At 49.2% G+C, this 21,319-nt stretch overlaps 1 protein-coding gene and 1 non-coding gene across 3 annotated transcripts in view; one reads left to right on the forward strand and one right to left on the reverse strand.

Annotated features, from left to right (window-relative positions):
* DPP9 (dipeptidyl peptidase 9) overlaps window positions 1–4,946 on the reverse strand; it is a 36,783-nt gene extending 31,837 nt beyond the window's left edge. Inside the window, exons 1-4 of one of the 2 annotated variants that reach the window (XM_087816670.1) lie at window positions 4,814–4,946; window positions 4,172–4,225; window positions 3,236–3,307; window positions 1,862–1,950 (exon numbers count right to left, since the gene is read on the reverse strand). In XM_087816670.1, the coding sequence (XP_087672796.1) occupies window positions 1,862–1,917 (56 nt within the window). In that variant the 5' untranslated portion in view covers window positions 1,918–1,950; window positions 3,236–3,307; window positions 4,172–4,225; window positions 4,814–4,946. The remainder of the gene's footprint in view (window positions 1–1,861; window positions 1,951–3,235; window positions 3,308–4,171; window positions 4,226–4,813) is intronic. The other variant, XM_087816669.1, reaches the window with a different exon arrangement.
* Window positions 4,947–5,520: 574 nt separating this feature from the next.
* TRNAG-UCC (transfer RNA glycine (anticodon UCC)) lies at window positions 5,521–5,592 on the forward strand. The gene has a single exon. It is a non-coding gene; the product is annotated as a tRNA-Gly (tRNA).
* The last annotated feature ends 15,727 nt before the right edge of the window (window positions 5,593–21,319 follow it).

The following is a 21,319-nucleotide window of genomic DNA, read 5'->3' on the forward strand; positions in this document are numbered from 1 at the left end:
CAGCAGAAAAACAGATCATGACCTCCAGAGTCCCCAAAGGGGACCCCAGAAGCAAAGAGCCTGGGGAAAGCACTCACAAAATCACATGGCTTATTTCCGCAGCAAAGAGTGAGAAAAATTATCTTGCCTCCAATCACTACAGAGAGCCCAAGGAGCAAAAATGCGATCCAGGAAATGAGAAATAAAATGAAACATCGTGAGAAATTTCTGAGAATCTTCTAGATGCAGCGGGGCAGCCTGAGCTTCCAGACAGACTAAAGCTTGGTGCTACAGGCTAGGCTGGCTCTCCACTCCTCTTCTCCCCAGTGGCAAAGCCCTGACTGCAGGAAGAGGCTGGGGAAAGAGGGACAGGTGTACGAAATGGGGCCCTGGTAAAGCAAGTCTGGCCAGCTCTTTCCCATCCAGCACCAGCCTGTGCTGGGATTCTTGAGTCAAGAGTTTACATAGCTGGGAAATGAAAGTGGATTGCAAGCCTCTTAGGCCAAGTCCACCTCCACTTTTTTTCTGCCAATCAGTAGGGCACCTTCACAGCCTGAGATGCCACCAGCAAACAGCACAGGAGCTCCCAGTTAAGTCACTGTCAAGGAAGGCCTGATGGGAGTTCTATGATCTCTGTCTAAAATGGTACTCCAAGAACCCACTGGGGCCACCAACCCCTGGGGCATCAACCAGAGACCCAAGCAGGGCCTGTGATGAGGGAAGCATGTGGAAGGTAAGAAGAAACTGGATTCTGAGCTCTGGCAGCAGGTCTGGGAGAATTCAGGCTAACCACAGATAAAGCAGGAAGGAAGGGAGGTGCTGGGCAAGGGGAGGTGAGGAGCCGGGGGGGGGGGGGGGGCATGGTCTTCAGGGAGTGGCCTTCGGGACACTAGCTGTGGCCCTGCAGCTGGGGATTCCTGGGAAACAGCAGGCCACCCTCTGCCCTACGCGGGCTGCTCCCAGCACTACTGGGGCCTACAGCTTTTATGAACAGCCTTACACAGGGTCAGTTTGCAGTCCAGCCTGTGCCCACCTGGGACCTAAGGCACGCAAGAAGAGAGACAAGGGTTCCCATCACTAACTCGCCCACTGACACATTCACCCAAGGGGGCTGCATGTTCTCAGAGCCTGAGTCTTGGGAACCAATCACCATGTTTAACATCATGCTTGTCCTCCAGAATCATCTTTGATTCCCTTCCCACCTCCCCAACTGCTTGCGCTCACTAAAAGCAAATGAGCCTGAGATTGTTAAAAAACTGATACTGACCTAGGTCAACCTGGTTGAGAAATTTCTATAGTCTCTTCAATTCATGCCAAACCCCAGATGTGGAATTTATCAAATGTGTGAATCTTGTGTGTGTAATTACCTTTAATCCTCACTGTAAGCTTGAGAGGTAAGTTTCAGGGTCAGCTCCACGTGGGAGACCGGAGAGTGGGCTCAGAGAGGTCAAATGGCTCAACCAATGTCACCAGAAGGAGGGGAGCCCAAGTCTGTTGGACTCAAAACTCACATCCTAACCACCAGGTCAGCAGTGTTCAACCAGGGTTGACCCTATCCCTAGGGGATACTGGGCGATCTCTGGGGACACATGTGGTTGTCATGACTGGGGGTGCTCCTGACATCAAGTGGGTAGGGGCTAGGAATGCTGTTCAACACCCCACAGTGCCCCGGATGGCCCCACCGAGAGTGATCTGCCCTCACTATCAGCAGTGCCAAGGCTGCGAAACCCTGCACTAGCCCACACTGCCTCACGCAAAATAGCCAGAACTTCACCTCAAGGAAATGCAGAAATGTAAGGGGGTGGGGAGCAAAGGAGTCTTCCCAGACCTAAGACTCTGGGACATCCCCAGCAATCAAGGCTCCTAAGGCTGTATCTCTTACCTCCTCCAACTTCCTGTGTTCGTGTTGTCTAGGCGTAGCTTCTTAACTGTCCGCATTAACCACTTGGCTGATCAGGAGAGTGGGGGAGCCTGCAAAGGGAGAGACCACAGGGCTGCAACTCCAAGCAGGCAATGCAGGGGTGCAAGCACTCACCCTCTTCTCCCCCTTCTCACTTTCCTAGGCAGCCCTCCATTCCTCCGGGGAATACTCAATGCCAAGGCTGTTCTGATGAGGTAGATGGTTCAGGCCCTGCCCTGAAATTTGAGAGGGTGTCTGACATTTGCCAGAAACCAGCATCTTTTTGCTGAGCAGTTCTCCCAAGGTGAGAAGTCCCTGAGAAGATGGGAGTATCAAATGACTCTGAGGATCCCACCCACAGACACTTGCCACAAATGGAAAAAAACCAAATTCTCCATTGTGGCTATTCTCTGATGGCCTTCCTGACCTCACCTGCTCCCCTGCCCTTGACCATGATCTCTACCACACTGGCCTTAAACTCCTCTAACCATGCTACTCATTCCTACACCAGTGCCTTTGCACTTGCCAGTCCCTATGCCTGGGACACCCTTTCCCTTTTTGTATGACCTGTTCCCTTATCCTTTGGGTCCCAATATCACCTCTTCAGAGGTCTTTCCCGGCATCCAATCTAAAGTTGCTACCTTGTCACCCCCATCACAACACCTGGTCTTTCTCCACAGCACTCACTCTAGGACAGTGGTTCTCAAAGGAGACAAACCCTCAAGAAACCCTTGGCGATGTCTGCAGATATTTTTGGTTGTCATCACTGACTGGGGTGGGGGTGCTACTGGTATCAAGTGGGTAAAGGTCAGGGATAATGCTCAACACCCCCATGGTGTCCAGGACTGTCCCCCACAACAGAGAATGATACAGTCCCAATGTCAGCAGTGCTGAGGGGAAAACTCTGCATTCATTATTTGGGGAAAGAACCTGAGTTAAATCCTTAGGCTCGCAATAGACACCAGAATAAATCCCTGATGGTATAAACCAGAATGACCCCCAGTATCTGTGAGCCACTTTCTCTCTCCCTCCCCACTCAATTCATGTATTTAAATGTGTGCAGCACCCTAGGACCTCAGTAAGTCACATGATTATAGAACAGTATCTCCTGGAGGGAGGGGTAAATGGAATCCCCTAATCCAGGGTGTCTCAACCAGGGCAGATTCTGGCTCCCAGGAGGCATTTTTGGTTGTCACAATTGGAAGGCATGTTACTGGCAATCTGGTTGGTGGAGACACAATCCCACAACTCACAGGATGGCCCCCCTCCCCCCACCCCACAAAGAATGACCTGGACCCAAATATCACTAGTTCTAAGGCTGAGAACCGCTGCTCTGGGTGAGTGAGCACTCCTTACTGGGATGCCAGCTCCACGAGGGCAGGCCCACATCTGTCCTGTTCCTGCTGTATCCTGAGCCCGGAGCCATACCTAGCACATAGGAAGCACTCAATAAACATTTTAGGTTGAGAACTTGTCACTGTCCTCACTTGAACGCTGTCTAAAGTCAAAGGGACCTCTGGTTTGGCTCGCATCCAACAACCTTCTCAACAAGCTAGGTCCCAGGAAAACAGGCAGGTGCCCAGATGCTTAAAAAAAAGGGCAGAACAGAGATCACATGAGAGGAAGCAACATGTCACCAGAAAGAAGCACCTGCTTCACTCTCAGTGCAGTGGTGAAAAGAGTGGGCTCTGGGTGTCAGAGAAGTATGGGTCCAAATCCTGGCCCTGCCACTTCCAGGCTATGTGACCTTGGGGAAGTCACTTAACTTCTCTGTGCCTCACTTTCCCCAACTATAAAATGGGACTGCAGTAGGGCTACTGTGAGGATTAAATGAGATTGTACAGGTAAAGTGCCTGAAACAGTAGAAACTACATGACAGCTAATACTGTTGACTAAGCAACCTATTTAAAATCCCACCTAGGGGAAAATTGGACCGAAGTCCCTTTTGGAGCCAGAATTCACACCATTCGCTGAACGAATACCAGGCACTGTGTTAGGTGTGGGAGGATGCAGCCACACCTCTGCCAAATCCAACTGGGATCAGCACTCTCCACTTTTTAACCCCCAGTCTTTCTGGGGGTACATACGTGGGCAGCTGGAAGGGGATGGTGGATGGAAAGAAAAGTTTCCCGCAAAAGTACACAAAGCTGTAGCTACTGGCCTGGGTCCCAGTCAACTGTCCCTGTGGGCAGTGACCCCAGAGTTGTAGAAAAACCACTTCCTGCCAACTTCTATATCCTGGAACAGGCAAATGAATCCCACCAGCCCACACCCAGCCCCAGCACAACTGACCTTCTAAAGGGTCCAGAAAGCCTCCATTCCAGCTGCAGGAGTGGGACACAGGACCTTGACAGAGTGAATGTGTCATTAACGCGGTGGGTTAATGGAAGGTCTGGCTAAACCACTCACTCTCCTACTGGGGAGTCCCGACCGGCCGCGGTGCCCGATTCTCGCTGGGCGGTGTCCAGCCAGCCTCACAGCCCTGGGGTGCAGTCTGTATGGCCCGAACCACCCCAGGGAGGAAAGCTCTCCCGGCCCCGTTCCCCCAGGACTCGGCCAGGGACAACGGGCTGACCACAGGGCGCATCTGGGCTTTAGTCCCCGCTCCTCGAAAGCAGGCTGGGTCTTTCGCGGAGGCCGAGGCGCCCTCGCGGTGGGGGATGGGCGGGCTGACAGGGGTAGAGGCGAAGGGACCGGCCCGCTTCCGAGGGCTCGGCGGCGGCCCCGGTGTCGGGAAGTGTGACGGCTGGTCCGAGGCCGTGCGGGAGGCGGGGGGGGGGGGGGCGGCTGGACCGGCCCGGGGGTGGGAGCGGCGGGGGAGCCGAGGGGAGGGGCTGGACCCAGCGGGGATGTGCAGGCGGAGAGGCCGCGCGCCGGGGAGCGGCGGCCCGCGGGTCAGAGACGGGGCCCCGGCCCTCGCGCGGGAGCGTGTACCTGCAGGGGAGGCGGAGGAGGCAGCAGCTCCGCGGCCGGCACGGGAAGGGGGGCGTTCTCGGGTGCGGCCACCCCGGAAGGGGCCAGCGCCGGGAGGCTCGGGCAGCGACGGGATGGGTGGGGAGGCGAGGCGAGGCGGGCCAGGGAGAGGCTGCGAGGTGGCCAGGGCGGAGAGGAAACCCACAGCGGGGCCGCAGAGGCCGCGGCGCGGCCGGGGCGCAGGGAGGCGCGGGCGGGGATACCGGCGGGTCACCGGCGGGGTCGGGGTGGCGGCCGAGGCGGGACGGGGCGCGCGGGCGGTGCTCACCAGGCTCGGGGCTGGCGCGGGGCGGCGGCCAGGACGTCCCGGAGCCGGAGGCGCCTCAGACTCGCGGCTCCGTGCCCGGGACTGCGGCCCCGGAAGTGGCGGGCGCGGGGGACAGCGGAGGAGGCGGACACCCGGGACTCGGAGGCTCGGGACCCTTTGACCCGGAAGTCGAGCGGCCCAGGCGGCGGCCTGGGATTGGCCACGGCGGCGCGGCTCCGAGGCTCGCGCGGCGCTGTGGGGAGGCGCGGGCGCGGCCCTCGCGGGCGGCGAGGAGCAGCCCATGGGCGGCGTCTGCCGCGCGCGGGGGCTGCGGGGCAGAGACATCCCGACGCGGTGCGGTGTCACCCAGCCAATCCGGGGCATTTTCTAGTAAAGTCGCTCGGCGAGGCCCGGTGGCGGGGCGTTGGTGGTATAGTGGTTAGCATAGCTGCCTTCCAAGCAGTTGACCCGGGTTCGATTCCCGGCCAACGCAAGCCGGCTGGTTAAGTTTTCTCCCTTTACTCGCCTCCTGAAGTTTTCTGGTAAAAATAATCCAGCGAGAATTTCAATGACATTGACTTTGAAATGACTTTTAGAATTCTATAATTTCTAAAAAGACAGGAGACGGAAGAAAAAAGAAAAATCACTGACCCGGAATTTCTATTACAATTTACTTTAAAGTAAATCCTAAAGTTCTGTAATAAAAAAAAAAAAATGAGCGTGGAACGAGACCTTTCGCGGGTGAGGTGAACGTGATAACGGGCCCCGTGCGGAAACCATCGGGGCAAGACCTTTTGTGATTACATAGGCGATGTTACAAAAATTGTTACATTATAGTTTCCGACATGAATACTGTATCGCTGGGTTGCGGTCGGAGCTGATTTCCGCTTTCCCTAAATACTCACCACTCCGCTCGATGCAGTGGAAGCTGGGGGGCGGAAAACATCCAATAGACACCTTTATTACTTTATCGCTAACACACGTCCCATTAAAACAATCCAAGGCAAAAACTGTTCTCAAACCCACGCTAAAACTCATATTTCGTTAGTTCTGTCTCATGGAATCTTTTTGTTGTTGCTGTTGCTAATCGTCACCGGAGGATATTTTTCCATTGCTTTCCAGAGAGAGCGGGACGGAGGGAGGTGGGGGAGAGAGAGAAATATCAGTGTGACAGAGACACGTGACCAGTTGGCTCCCGCACACCCCCCGCCCCGGGTGGGGAGTGAACCCGAAACCCAGGCAGGTGCCCTTGACCTGAAAGGACCCGGGACCCTTCAGGGTGCAGACCCAGGCTCTATCCATGGAGCCACACAGCCCGGCGGGCTCTTAGCATGTTTACTGAAAATATCACCTAAGTGTATACAGATATTTACAATGTTGCTTCAGCCCAGACTACTTTCTACAAGAACTTTCAGTGAAGTACTTTTATTGTCTACACACTACACTCAGGAAATTCTGAAGGAAAAAAAAAGTCAGACATAGAAGATAATTAAAGTGACTTTTCATCTCATAACCGAGAGCTAACTTGTTTGCATTTTAGACCAAGTTTCACTTCCTTTTTTAAGATAGTAGAGGGTAGGGAGGTTATGGCAAAAATTTCGGGTCAGACTGCTGTAAAATGTATCCAACTGCCTCTCCACAGGGCCAGAATTAGGACGAGGGGAGTAAGGCACTGGCCTCAGGAACAAAAATTAAGGGGGCTCCAAAAAAACTCAGTGATCAAGATAAATATTTAATGTACCATTCTAAAATGTCAAATGAATGGCAAAATAACTCCATAATGAATAAAATGCCAAAAATTTTAATCAAGACGGGTTTCAGCAATGCCTCGCCAAGCCATACTGGAGTCTGATTCAGTGCAAAAAGTTGCGCCTCTCTATGCCTGTTTTTATTTTAATGGCTCTTTTCCCCCAGAACATTATTAAAAAGGTATTGAAACCTAAAGTAGGTATATTGAAATTCACAACATTAAGAACTTATTATAATTTTACTTTCCTGCATTTAATGGAAGCTAACACTTTATAACATGTTCAAAATCTACTTCTGGGGGGGAAATTAACCATTAAAAATTACATAAAGCATATATTGAGAGGCACACATTTTCCCTTTTGCCTCAGAGCCCAATATGGCCCAGGAGGGCATTGGCACATAGCAATATATACTAGTACTTCTGTATTAGTTTCTTACTGCTGCTATGACAAGGTACCACAAACACTGGCTGGAAACAACATAAGTTTATTATCTTACAGTTCTGGAGGTCAGAAGTCCAAAAATTGCTCTGAGCTAAAATCCAGGTGTGGGCAGGGCTGGCTCCTTCTGAAGGCTCTAGAGGAGAATTCAGTCCCATACTTTTTCCGGCTTCTAGAGGCCATTGCGTTCCTTGGCTCATGGTGGTGCACTAACTCCAACTTCTGGTTCTGTTGTCACATCTCATTCTTTGATTTTGACTCTCTTGCCTTCCTCTTATAAGGACCCCTACGATTACATCAGGCCCACCCGGATTATGCAAAAAATAATATCCCCCATCTCAAGATCCTTAACTTAATCCCATCTGCAAAGGTCCTTTTTCCATATTAGGGAGCATAGTCACAGGTTCAAGAGATTAGGATGTGGACTTGGGGAGGTGGCATTATTCTGCTGACCACAACTTCCCTCATCATTAAACATCCTTCTGTAACGTTTTTATTTATTTATTTTTTGGTAACATTATTTTTGACAGCTACATATTATCCCATCTGTCCATCCAGCTATTCATCCATTTGTTCATTGAACACGTATTTACTGACCATCTACTTTGTGAACTTGGGAGGGGTGCAGGGACAGACAAGAGCAGAAGTTCAAGCTGGGATTGGTGATGAGGGGACTGTTCTGAGGGATATTTAGAACCTAATATCGACCAGACTTATCATTTCACACCCTCCAGGATGACTATAATCAAGAAGACAGACAATAAGTTTTGGTGAGGATATGGAGAAACTGGAACCCTCATGCATGGCTGGTGGAAATGTAGAATGGTGCAGTTGCTGTAGAAAACAATCTGGTGATTCCGCAAAAAGTTACATATAGAATGACCACCTGACCCAGCAGGTCCACTCCTAGGTGTCCACCTAAGAAAATAGACAACATACATCCACACAAAAACTTGTTCATAGACATTCAGCAGCATGATTCACGATAGCCCACAGATGGACACAGTGTGGAGGCTCATGAGGTCAGTTAGATTTTCTGGTGGAGGCTACACACTCAGAGAGGTACCTTGCATGAAAAGGGTGATAATTCTGTCTTTCCACTAGGTGTCAGCAGGAGCATGGCCGCAGTGCCCCCATCCCCAACACTACCCCTCCCTGCCGCCCACCCCATCCTTCCAGCTCCACTCTGAGCCCCAGACCTCAGCATCTCAAAGTCAGACACTTCCCTCCCCCAACACGCATCCCAGTATTTGCAGAGGTGTCTCTGTCCCCAAACAGGATGCCTCGGCAGGCAGGGGTGCTGGCTTGTCCTAGCAGGTGTCAAGCCAATCTGGAGTCTTCAGCAAATGTGGGAAGGAGGAAGAGGAAAAGGGAAGGAAAGAAGGTCAATGCATAGACTTTCTTTTCAAAATATATTTTTTATTATTATTATTATTGATTTTAGAGAGATAGTGAGGGAGGGGGAGAGAGAGAAACATCTGTAGGCTGCCTCCTGCACGTCCCCTACTGGGGATGGAGCTGCAACCCAGGCACATGCCCTGACCAGGAATTGAACTGGCAACCTCTTGGTGCATGGGTGGGTGCTCAACCACTAAGCCACACTGGCCGGCCAATGCATAGATTTTCAATGATTCCAGTCTGGGGAGCTTTTCTCACAAAGGCTAGATGCATCAGATCCCTGTGTGTGTCTGAGAATAACATGCATGGAATACTGGAAATGCATGCTGGGACCTGTTTAAAGAAAATGTCACATTTTTAACTCATTGAGCACCCATGATACAGGTGCTATCAGCATCATCAATCCCCTTTTAATGGGTGAGGAGACTGAGGTATGGAGAGGTTAGTAACATGCTCAAGGAGCCATAGAGAAGTTAAGTAATTTGCCAAGGTCACATAGCTTATAAGTAACGGAACCGAGATTCAAAGCCAAGTGGTCTGGCTCCAAACCCATGGCACAAGGCTAGACTGCCTAGTACATAGGTGAAGTTCAAGGTGATCAAGACACCCCACAAGTAAAATAAAAGGCCATGAATCAGAACCAACCATTAGAAAAAACATCGGCCTGGGCCTACTCTGGGTCATGAGTATACTAAGACACAGTAGCCCAACTGGTTTCTGGACAAAAGAACATAAACATCCCAAATCTCCACCTACAGTTTGGAGAGGCCTTAAAATGAGTGGGGAGGCCTTTTGTGTTCTGAGCTGGGGCAATTTGGGGAGGTGTATGTCATATGTGGTTATTTATAAAAATCACGACCCAAAAAGGAAATAGGTAGGTAGATAGTAGATGATAGATAGATGATAGATAGATGATAGATAGATAGATAGATAGATAGATAGATAGATAGATAGATAGATAGATAGATGATAGATAGATGATAGATGATAGATAGATAGATAGATAGATAGATAGATAGATAGATAGATAGATGATAGATAGATAGATAGATAGATAGATAGATAGATAGATAGATAGATAGATAGATAGATGATAGATAGATGATAGATGATAGATAGATAGATAGATAGAGAGATAGATAGATGATAGATAGATAGATAGATAGATAGATAGATAGATAGATAGATAGATAGATGATAGATAGATAGATAGATAGATGATAGATAGATAGATAGATAGATAGATATACAGATAGATAGAAACATGGATGGCTTGGCATCTCTGGAAGGAATCCATGACATGGGCAGCAGGGGTGGCTGGCTATGACCTTTGGGTGAGGAAACTTGGGGCTAGGGCATGGGAACACAGGGGAGGGACGACTGACTTTCCACTCATCCACTTTTATACAAGCTGAGTTTCTACTTTCTAAACTATCCCAAACACAGAAAAGCATGTGGGGAAAGAAAGTCATGGATTTAAGAACAAAACCTCTTTTGTTCTACAATTCATTTAGATAAAGAATGACACCCCGAATGAGGCAGGAAAGTAAGAAGCTAGGGAAAGTAAGAAGCCTTGACAAGTGGAATAAGGGAAATTGAGACAAAATAACTAAATGCCAAACAATTTAAGAAACTTACAGGCAGCTAATGAATTACAAGGTTTTATCTTCCCTTCCCAAGGGCACTTAGGAGCAAATGGTTTACACATTAAAGACCTTCTGGGGCAGACCAGCCTTGGTCCCAGTCCCTCTTCAATGACTTTTTTTTTTAACCAGGAAATAACCCTGACCCCTTTATACACACATTTTGGTTAATCAACATATTGAAGGGCACACCTGGAAATCTAATGAATATTCTGTTAAGAGCCTCCCCTGAGACCTCCCCTAGGGTTCCCACCAGCTAAAGGAAGATAAAAAGCCTTCAGACAAAAGACCCAGCCCACACTCTCTAGAGCACACCCACGCCTTTCTCCCTTAGGTGTTTATCTCTGCTCTCTTTCTCCTAAACTCTAAGAATCCCCATGAGATTTGCAACGAGGGGAGCAGTGGGCAACAGCAGCTCCTCCCAAGCTCACCCCCTGAGCCCCACTCCAAGGCCACGTCTTCTCTGACTTTCCAGTGAGCTAACAGCAGCCCAGCCTCGGCTCCTTTCTGTCACTATTACTTTTACTTCTTAGTGAGTTCATGCAGCCCAGTGTGGCTCACTTCTCTCCTATAACGTTTCAAAAAAGCCAAAGCAGCCCTGCCTAGGCTCTCTCCTGTTGCCGCTGCTTCTATCCTAAGCCCTTCCTTCATTTCACTGTGCCCAGCTTTAATAAACATACTTTCAAAATCACCTAGACTCGTACTGTGAAATCTTTCCTGCACGAAGTCAAGAGCCCACAAACTACCAGCTGGTCCCCAACCGGTAACAGGAACATGGTGGAGTTAGGGAGGGAGCAAGGGGAATGTGCTGATGTGGAAAGAGCACCCCCAAACAAGACATTTAAAGTTAAAAAAAAAAAAAAAGCAAACAACAGATGGGGCTTCTTTCTTTGCACAGGAAGACATGTGAAAATACATTTGGGAAATTGCTAGAGTCAAATAGGAGACACCACGAGGAAGGTCATTTGCAGCAGTAACTAGATGAGACTGCCTTCTACACAGATGATATTCGAAGTCATCGAGATAACTAAAAATAAAATAAAAGGCCATGGAATCTTTTCAAACAGGTAGGAGAAGGCTCGCTTTTCCATTATATACCATTTTGTCTTGTTGAATTTGGATGAGCCAAATGTTAGTTTCATAATTAAAGTCCATTGAAAATGGTAAGAATATAGAATATCTGCTTTGAGTCTTTTTAAAAAAAATAAATAAGGCACTTCTTGTATCGTTGATGTCTTCTGTGAGCTGGTATCACTTTTCCAAAGAAAAAATAGCTCCGAAAATAATGATAGTTAATGAGTTAATTAACTAGTAGTTAGACAATGACAGTTAAGGTGCCAGGTCCCTACTAGGTGTTTCAATCACTTCTTTATTATAACCGAGCCGAGGGGGGTTGGGACTCTCATGCCCATTTTGCAGTTGGGGAAACTTAGGCTCAGATTTCAGTTACTCTAGGAGCTGTGTGCTGGAGAGAGCGAGAGCAAGAGAGATTTACTAAACAACCTCACTAACTTCACTGGCCCTCTGCAACAGCCCTACGTCAGCTGAGTAATTTTTGCTATTGACAAACACTTTAACTTAAATTAGTTGTTCCCTTGGTGTCAAAAGGACAGTAATCATGTTTATTCTCAATGCCATGGTTACAATTCTTTGATTGATTACCAGGCGAGGTTTGCAGTAGCTGGAAACTCCTAACTCCACCACATCTTTGTCATTTTCATTGATTTACAAAACAATACCTTTTGTCTGAGGCCATGCTGGAGTCCACCTCCAGTTCTTGCCATTTGTGGATCCTTAAATTCTATCTCACATACCTCAATCACCATGTCCACAATAATAGACAACATTTATTGAAGACCTGCTAGGCACTGGGCACTCTTCTAATGCATTTCATCCTCATAACCACCCTATGAGGTGTGATTATTAATTCCATTATACAGATGGTGAAACTGAGGCCCAAAGAGGTGAAGCCATACAGCTGGATAGCCGGTGAAAGCAGGAATTTTATTTTATTTTTTAAATTTTTTATTGATTGATTGACAGCTTTCAGAGCGAGAGGAAGGGTGAGAGAGAGAGAGAGAGAGAGAGAGAGAGAGACATCAATTTGCTGTTCCACTTATTTATGCATTCATTGGTTGATTCCTCTATGTGCCCTGATCTAGGATTGAACCCACAACCTTAGTGTATGGGGGCGACGCTCCAACCAACTGAGCTCCCCGGCCAGGGTAGGCATGTGGGAATTTTAACCCTAGCTGCTTGACTCCAGAACACAGGTTTCTAAACCTCACTTTGTAAGTGAGAAAACTGAGGTCAGCAGCGTCTATAAATACACAGTGCCTATAAATACAGAAATGGCTTTCTCAATCAAGAGATGGCGACAAAGCAGTCTTTTTATTTCTGCCATGTGGATGCAGGAATGGTAAAGGAGGCAGCTGGCAGAAGCCACAGAAAGGGGAGACTTGGGGGCCATGCATGAGGGGTGACACTTCCTCCCTGCCAGCCTCCTGCCTTCTCTCTCAGGTGCTCACCTCCCTGCACCTCGAGGCCACTTTGCACAGTATTCTTAGCTCTGCACAAGGCTAAATGTAGGGAGAGATGGGACATCAGAGGGGGAGTGGTGGAGGGGGAGGGGATAGGAGAAAACTCTTCTTATTCCCCACATCGGTGTCTCCACCACCACTCACGCCCCCTCCCTGCTCCAGAACCTACTGGAATTGCCCCAGGACTGGGTTTCTCTCCCATTCTCTCTGGGTTGTCCTGGTAAACTCAGCCTCACTGTGTGACACTAGGCAGCTGGCTTTCCCCCTCTGAGCCTTAACTTCATCACCTGTAAATGGAGATAGCGGTGCTTTCTCATGGAGGGGAATGGGAGAATTAAACAATATAAGGGCTAACCATCAGGGTTGGCCCAATACAGAGCATTCGTGGTGAGTTTTATGTGGCCCCGGGGCCCCTCTGGGTGAGGACACCAGTGTGGGTTCTGCTATTGACTGTGTCATCCCACGGACACATCTCAGTGCTTCAGATCCACACGGGGATTCTCGCCCTTGATGCCCTCCTGGAGTCCAGGATGAAAAAGACTCCAACCGCTGGCCAGGCTGAGCGCTCACATGACAACTCACGTTATAAGTCGTCAGCCAAACTTTCCAGTTCCTTTGCTGCACGATATCTGTGCACCAGATGGCTCCTTGCCCTCCTTCACTTGCCACATCATTGGAGGGTCATGTAGCAAATAGAAGACAGGCATTCCAACAATCACAGCTGGTGCTTGCTGGGCGCCACCTGTGATACTGGGCCGGTGTCACAGCGTCCGGTGCTGACCTCAGTTTTCTCATCTACAAAGTGGGGTTATGACAGCACCTGCCCCCTGGGGTGTCGTGAGCACTAAATGGGCAATGATGCACAGGAAGGGTTTCTCAGGGCAGGTGCCTGGCACCTAGCAGGTCAGTGGTGCTGAAGACCTGCCCTTTCACCTGTTGCTCCCTGGCCCTCTCCCTAACTGCCCTTTGACCTGCCCCCACTTGGGCAGAGAAACACTAACTTATACAGACTGTCCCTTTAGAAATCTTGCTATTTCTACTTTTCCCCTTGCCAGGTCCATGTGTTTTAGCCATTGGTCTGTCCACGGTACACAACCTGTGGTGTTCAGGAAAGACATTAATTGCATGAATGAATGAATGAATGAATGAATGAATGAATGAATGAAAGTATCTTGACTTCCTTCTAGAAATATTTTTCCTTTGTTTGAGGAAGTAAGGCCGACTTGCCCAAGAGTCTACACATTTGCTCAGTAGTCATACCATAAGGCACTATAGCCTAGTGGTTAGGCATACAGGCATTGGCACCTGAGTTCAAACCTCAGGCTTGCCACTTAATAGCTGTACATCAGATAAACTACTAGCCCTCTCTGTGCTTCAGGTTCTCGTTTGTGAAGTCAGGGTGTCGTGAAGGGTTGAATGAGCTACTTCCTCATGAAGAATGGTTTTATGCGAGGATTAATCTTATGTGTCAGCTTGACTGGGCCACGGGGTGCCCAGATATCTGGTGACACGCAGACTTTTCCTAGGAGTCTCTCTGGAGATCCTTTATCTGCTCCCTCTTCTCACCCCTATGACCCCCACCCTCATACATTACTGGCCCTGACTGGGGAGGTGGGGGGTTGTTGGTTCCCCTTAGCCCTGCCCACACCCCTAAGTCAATGAACCCTGTGTGGAATTCTCTTCCAGTCCCCATTTAGAATGTGCCAGCTCTGTCCTGCCAGGACCCTGACCCCCTGGAACACCCACCCAAACCTCCTCACAAAACTTGACCTTGCATTTGAGGCAGAGTAAAGGGAGGTGGGTTGGGAGGAGAGAAGGCAGGGCGACCAGAGGGAGGGAGGGGGCCAGTTGGTATCTCAAGGACATGGGGAAAGGGGCTGATTTGAGAGTCAGGCTGCCCAGCCCAATACTGCAGAGCAGACAGGTGGACACAGTCTGGGACCAAATTCATAATCACTTCCTAGAGGGCAAAACTGAGGCTTGGAGGGCCTTTCTGTTCTTTTGGCCCTCCCCTGTTTGAGGAGAAGGTAGAGGAGCTGGGTGACAGGGAGGGAGGGAAGCAGGGTTGGGGAGCCAGTGAGACTAAGCGGAGTAGGGGTCTGTTTATTAGCTCTAATTGCTGTCTCCCAGGCTGAATTAGACAAAATTACAGCAGCCCTTAAGGACAATGGGCTCCAGGCATTGTCTGCGTGAGCAAGCTGGCAGTGGCAGGAAGGGGGCAGGGTCTGGGGGGCCACCTCTCCACAATGGAGCCCTCCAATTAACCAGGCAGGAGGCGGTGGGGGAAGCTGTGGCCCAGTCCCACCTTGCAGGGCTGTGCAGAGGCCCAGTGAATTCAGGACCATAAAAGCCAATTAAAGTGACAGGAGGGAGGGGGGAGAGAAAAGAGGGGGGGAGGGGGGAAGGGGACCACCCTGCCTGATAGGGACTATTAAGAGTATACAGATGAGGAAACTGAGGCACTGAGAGCCAACAATGTGCCCAAAGTCACAGAACAAGAAGTTGCAGCCAGGACTCGAAGTCAAGTCAGTGTGACCCCAAAAGACAGAAGGGGGCTCCTGGATGGGGGCTCCACCAACAGAAAGGGGATGAAGAGGCTTCTAGCTCAACACAAAAGGCCATTTAGAGAAATGAAGACTTCAGTTTCCTGGCATGGGGGAGGCTAGTCTCAAACCCAGAACCCTCCCCCCAGTACACCCAGTACACCCACAGGCGCACGCAAACATGCCCAGACACGCACATACACACACACCACTTCTGAGTCTTCAAAACCAGAGCAACTGCAAGAACTCAGTTCAGCCGAGAGGCGCCTCCCTGCCGTCTCCTGGCCGGTGTGTGCCATGTGACAGAAGGATTGAGATGGGGCAAGACGGCAGCAGAGGACAGGGAAATCCAGGGACAGAGGCAGGCAGAGGCAGCAGGCACGGGGGGATGGGGAGCGCAGGAGCCAGCATCATGCGGCAGTTCTCCAAATAGGGCTGCTATGATCGAATTTTCTAGACGAGAAGGTGAAGGCTCAGAGGAGCCAAGGGGCTGCCCAACTTGTGGCTGGAGTTTCTTTGCAAATTGGAGGCTGGGTCTAGATCATCAGTTCTGCTAGTTTGGGCTGCACAGTTTCTTTCTTTTATTTTTTATTTATTTTTATTTTATTTTGGTAAATGGCTTTACATAAAAAGTCAGATGGCCAGCTTCTCCGGGAAAAATTGGTGGCTTGGGCCATGCTGGGCTGGCTTTCCTGGCCGGCACCACGTGGCCATGAGCGTGGGCGGAGGCCGGAGAGGCCCTAACATGGCTGGCTGCGGCTGGGTGTGTCATTTGTAACTGTGGTGTCAGTATCTGCGTGAGCCTGCCAGTCCGCAAATCTGTGAGTCTGTGTGTGTTCTCATGACAGTCTGTGCCTGACCACGGGTGTGAAAGTGTGTGTGAAGGTGAATTCCCAATCCACACGCATTGGGGTTCGGTAGCTACGTGCTCTCGATGCATATGCAGCCTGTCAGTGTGCGCGTGGCTGGGCGACCATTTATTCACCTGTGAGTGCGTGTCCTTGGAGTTCTCCATGCCTCTTGGTGCTGTGTGCATGAAGCAGTTTGCTCATGCCTTGTGTGAGTGTGAGTGTGAGTGTATGTGCTATGACCTGCCCGTCTCTTACCATAGGTGAGGGTTCTGGGCCTGTGTCCCAGTGTGTGGTTGTGTTTCTGACATCTGTGATCGTGTGTGTGGACATGTGACCATGGGTAACCATGTGTGCTTGAGTGTGGACATGCGGACATATGCCTGTGAGTATGTGTGTGGTTGTATTTGTGATGAGTGTCTGTGACCTGTGCGAGTGGGCATGTGTCCCTTTGTGTACTTATAACATGTCTCTGTGATCATATGTGTGTGGATGTGTGTACACGTGTCTGTGATCACATATGTGGACATGTGGACATGTGCCTGTGTCTGCACACAAATGTGAGAGCACTGTGTGGACATAAGAACATATGCTGATGTCCATGTAAACATGTATTCATGTGTACTGTGCCTGTGACCAAGTAACCATGCATGTGAACATGTGTATGGACACATGTTTGTGTGCCCGTGATGCTGTGTGCGTAGACATGTGTCGTTGTGTCTGTGACTGTGTGTGTGCTTGGCTGAGCTGTGTCTCGTGTATATTGCTCCTCTGTGCTGGATCCTGTGCAAAGACCTTGGTATGTGGCCTCAGGCACTTCTCCTGGGACAACTGTGTCCATGGCCCCAGCCTGCGTGTCTGTGGTTCTGGGGTATACCTATGTGACCCTGTGGGACAGTGTCCCAGGGGCCTGGGGGGTCCCAAGAAGTGCCTGAGCAGCATGGGGGTTCCTGTGACCAAGGGTCTGTGTGCCTCTGGGGTGACCTGAGGTGTACAAGTCCAGGATCCAGCCTCCCTCCCCTTCCAGCCAGCCCAGAGCATTTTCCCAAGACGCCCCAGACCCGAAATGGAGCTGCAGCTCCCACTTTACGCTCCCTCACTTCTCCTCCTCCCTCCCCCTCTCACTTCCAGTCCCCCACCTCCCCTATCTGCCCTTCTCCTCCCCTCCCTTCCCTCCCCCAGCCCAGCCGAAAAGCAGTCAGGAGAAATGGCCATGGGCTGCCATTAGATCCAAAAGGCTTAAGTGGCCCATTTCCAGGGCCAGCTGGGTGCCCTTGGCAGACACATTAGGGTAATGAACCCGAAGCCCCGCCCCGCCCGTGCCCTGGCAACCGTGGGGAGGGCTGGGGCGCAGGGCTGGGGGGTGTCCCCAGACCTACAGGGCTGCAGATCCCTCCTGTTGCCACTTAAAGGGCGCAGAGGTGGGCAGGGAGCCCAGAGGGAGAACCCCAAGAGAGGCAGAGACGGGGACAGAAAGGGAGAGAGAGAAGCAGGACAGAGGGAACAAGATGGAGCTCAAGACAGACAAAGTCAAGAGAGGAGGGAGAGAGGGCAATGCCCGTGGCCAAGTCAGTGTGCATGTGAGCGGGTGTGTCATTCACGTGCACGAGATCCGTGAAAGATAACGAATGGGCACGGAGCCAGGGAGAACTGAGACAGGACAGAGAAAGAGAGGTGGCAGGGGGAGAAGAGAGCAATGAGAGAGAGGGGCTGAGACAGATAAAGGAAGGTGGCAGTGGGAGGGAGAGATAGGAGAGATGGGAGAGAGAGAGGGAGGGAGAGGGAGGGAGAGGGAAAGAGAGAGGCAGAAAGACCCAAACAGCCAGGCATAAAAAGAGAAAGAGGCCCATGACTTGGAAGCAACCTAACGCATTAAATGTAGAAAGAAAAGATCCATTTAGCTACTCTTTTATTTTAATAAAAATATTATTTCATGAACAAATTTTTAAAAAATAGGCCAAATTGCTAAATGTTCTTGCTATAATAATGTAAACCCAGATAACAACTCAATAAAAAGGTTTAAAGTTAAAAGAGAGAGAGAGGCCCAGGTCCAGGTCCAGGCCCAGGCATCCCCCCCCCCCCCCCCGGGGCATTTGGCAGTAAAATCAGTAGTTACAGGTATTGGGTGTACCAGGCACTGTGCTAAGCTCTCCTCAGGCCTCATTTCCTTTCTTTGACTTAAGAAATATTTATCCAGCACCTGCCGTATGACAAGCACTGGGCTAGACCCAGGGGGTACAGCAGTGAAAAAACAGAAGTCCCTGTCCTCCTGGCGCTAACCTTCCGGTGGGAAAGGCGAACCAGCAATTCTGTAACAAATAGACCATTAGAGACATTGGTCATAACCGGCAGGGCAGCTGAGAGCGTACCCCTCCTCAATGAATTCAATGTGAAGTTGCCACATGCTCCAGCAATTCCACTCTGTCTATACCCAAGACAAATGAAAATGTGTGTTGCTCCTCTGTGTCAAGTCCTGTGCAAAGACCTTTGCACATGGCCTCAGGCACTTCTCATGGAATGACTGTGTCTGCAGCCCCAGCCTACACAAAAATGTGGACACCCATGTTCACAGCAGCACTATTCACAACAGCCAAAAAGTGCAGGCAATCCAAATACCTATCAACAGATGGATGTGGCCCATCTATACACTGGAATATTACTCAGTCATGAAAAGGAGTGAAGCACCACCACTTACTACAACATGGATGAACTTTAAAAACATGATGTTCACTGGGAGCAGCCAGACACAAAAGGCCACACGGTGTGTGTATAATTTCATTTATATGAAATGTCCAGAACAGACAAGTTTACAGAGACAGGAAGTGGGTTAGAAGTGGCCAGGGGCTGGGGGAGGGGGAGGGGAAATGGCTGCCAGTGAGGACAGGGTCTCTTTCAGGGAGATGAAAATGTTCTAAATTAGATTGTGGCAATGGTTGCACTGCTCTGTGACTATACTAAAAACAGAAAAAAATACCAGTATAAACTGCATACTTTAAAGGGGTGAATTGCCCAGCAGGGTGTGGCTCAGGGTTTGAGCATCGACCTAGGATCCAGGAGATCCAGGTTTGATTCCCAGTCAGGGCACAGGCCTGGGGTTTCGGGCTGCAGCTGATCAATGACTCTCTCATCATTAATGTTTTTATCTCTCTCTCTCCCTCTCCCTTCTTCTCTCTGAAATCAATAAAGATATATTTTTTAAAAAATAAAGGGGTAAATTATATGGTATGTGAATTGTATTTCAATAAAGCTATTTTTAAAAATCCCCAAATCCAAGCTGGAACTTATGAGAGTGCCCTGATCACTTTGCAGGAGCCCCTGGGACAGAGTCTGGGAACAAATAGTTGAGTGGGAGCAGAGGAAACCCCCCTAGAGAAGGTGGGGAATGAGACCAGGCAGGGGAGGGGTGATGCAGGAGTGATCACTGTGAGCAACAGACGCTTATGCCTGCTGGTGACAGAGAGACTACATCGTGTGTTCTCAGAGTTGTCCCTCCCTTTATGCATCAATTGCTATGTCCCATTGGTTGAGGAGCCCTGCTGGGGCATTGGTCCCCCCCACAAACACACATGCTGGCCAAGCTCAGTATCCTGACCAGAGAACACCCTCAATTTCCAAGATTCAGGAACTGATAGCAGGTGACTTCTGGGGTGGTCTGAGGGGACATGGATGGGTACCCACAGTGCCTAAATTAGAAACTTGAGAATCATTCTGTGGGCTTGACCTTCCAAATCTATCATATGCTAAAATCAGTGAGCAGAAGTTTGAGCATGCCCATACATGCATGGTCTCAAAGTATCTTCCCCAAGATACTTATGAATGACAAAGGGGGAAATGGTAGCTTCCCAGTGGAGAGGCCTGGTCTGCATCACCATCACCCAGGGATCAAGGTTAACATCACCAATGATGAGACATATTATCATATACCTGCACTGAAAACACGTCACTTCTGTGGTTTCCTTCCCCAAAATGCATAACTTCCGTCTAATTATGAGCAAACATTAGACAAACATAAATTGAGGAATATTCTACAAAATATCTCACCAGTTCTCTTCAAAAGTGTCAAGGTCATGAAAGACAGGGAAAGACTGAGGAACTGTCTTAAACTGGAGGAGACTATGAGGAATCCTAGACCAGAATCCCATTAATATTTAATAGGATTAATTTTATGATTTTAATTTAATAAAAGGGCTAATAATTCAATAATATTAATCTCATTAAGAGGAAAAACTGGTGAAATTTGAATTAGATCTATATAGTTCAGTTAAAATGTATTGTGCCAGACATTAATAGAGCAATTAGTGAAATTTAAATAAGGTCTTTAAAAATTTTTTTTATTGCAATATAATTGACAAGTAACATTGTGTCAGTATGATGACCACCATGGTTAGCTACCACCTCCATCATTACCATTTCTTTTTTGTGCTGAGAACAATTAAGATCTAGTTAGTCTTGCCCTAGCAGGTTTGGCTCAGTGGTTAGAGCATCTGCCTGTGGGCTGATGGGTCTGGGGTTCGATTCTGGCCAAGGGCATGTGCCACAGTTGCAGGCTTGATCCCCGGCCCTGGTCAGGGCGAGTGCAGGAGGCAGCCAATTGATGTGTCTCTCACATCGATGTTTCTCTCTCTCTCCCCACCCTTCCACTCTCTTTGAAAAGCAATGGAAAAAATATCCTCTGGTAAGGATTAAAACAAAAAAATTTTTTTTAAAAAGATCTAGTTATTCTCTTAGTAATTTTGAAGTTTACAATACAGTATTGTTGTCTATAATCACTCTGCTGTGCATTAGATCTGCAGGACTTATTTATCCACTGGCTGCAAATTTGTGACTCTCCCACCCCCAGGCCTTAGTAACCACCATTCTACTCTGTTTTTGTGAGTTAGGCTTTCTAATTTAAAAAAACTTTTTAAAATTTATTGATTTAAAGGAGAGAGAGAGGAGAGAAACAGATTCTTGTATGAGCCCTAACTGGGGATTGAACCCACAATCTTGGTGATTGGGCAATGCTCTAACCAACTGCACTACCAAGCCAGGGCCTGAGTTCAGCTTTTTTAGATTCTAC

The sequence above is a fragment of the Miniopterus natalensis genome, chromosome 4 (genome assembly GCF_054644295.1).
Source record: "Miniopterus natalensis isolate mMinNat1 chromosome 4, mMinNat1.hap1, whole genome shotgun sequence".
NCBI lineage: Eukaryota > Metazoa > Chordata > Mammalia > Chiroptera > Miniopteridae > Miniopterus > Miniopterus natalensis.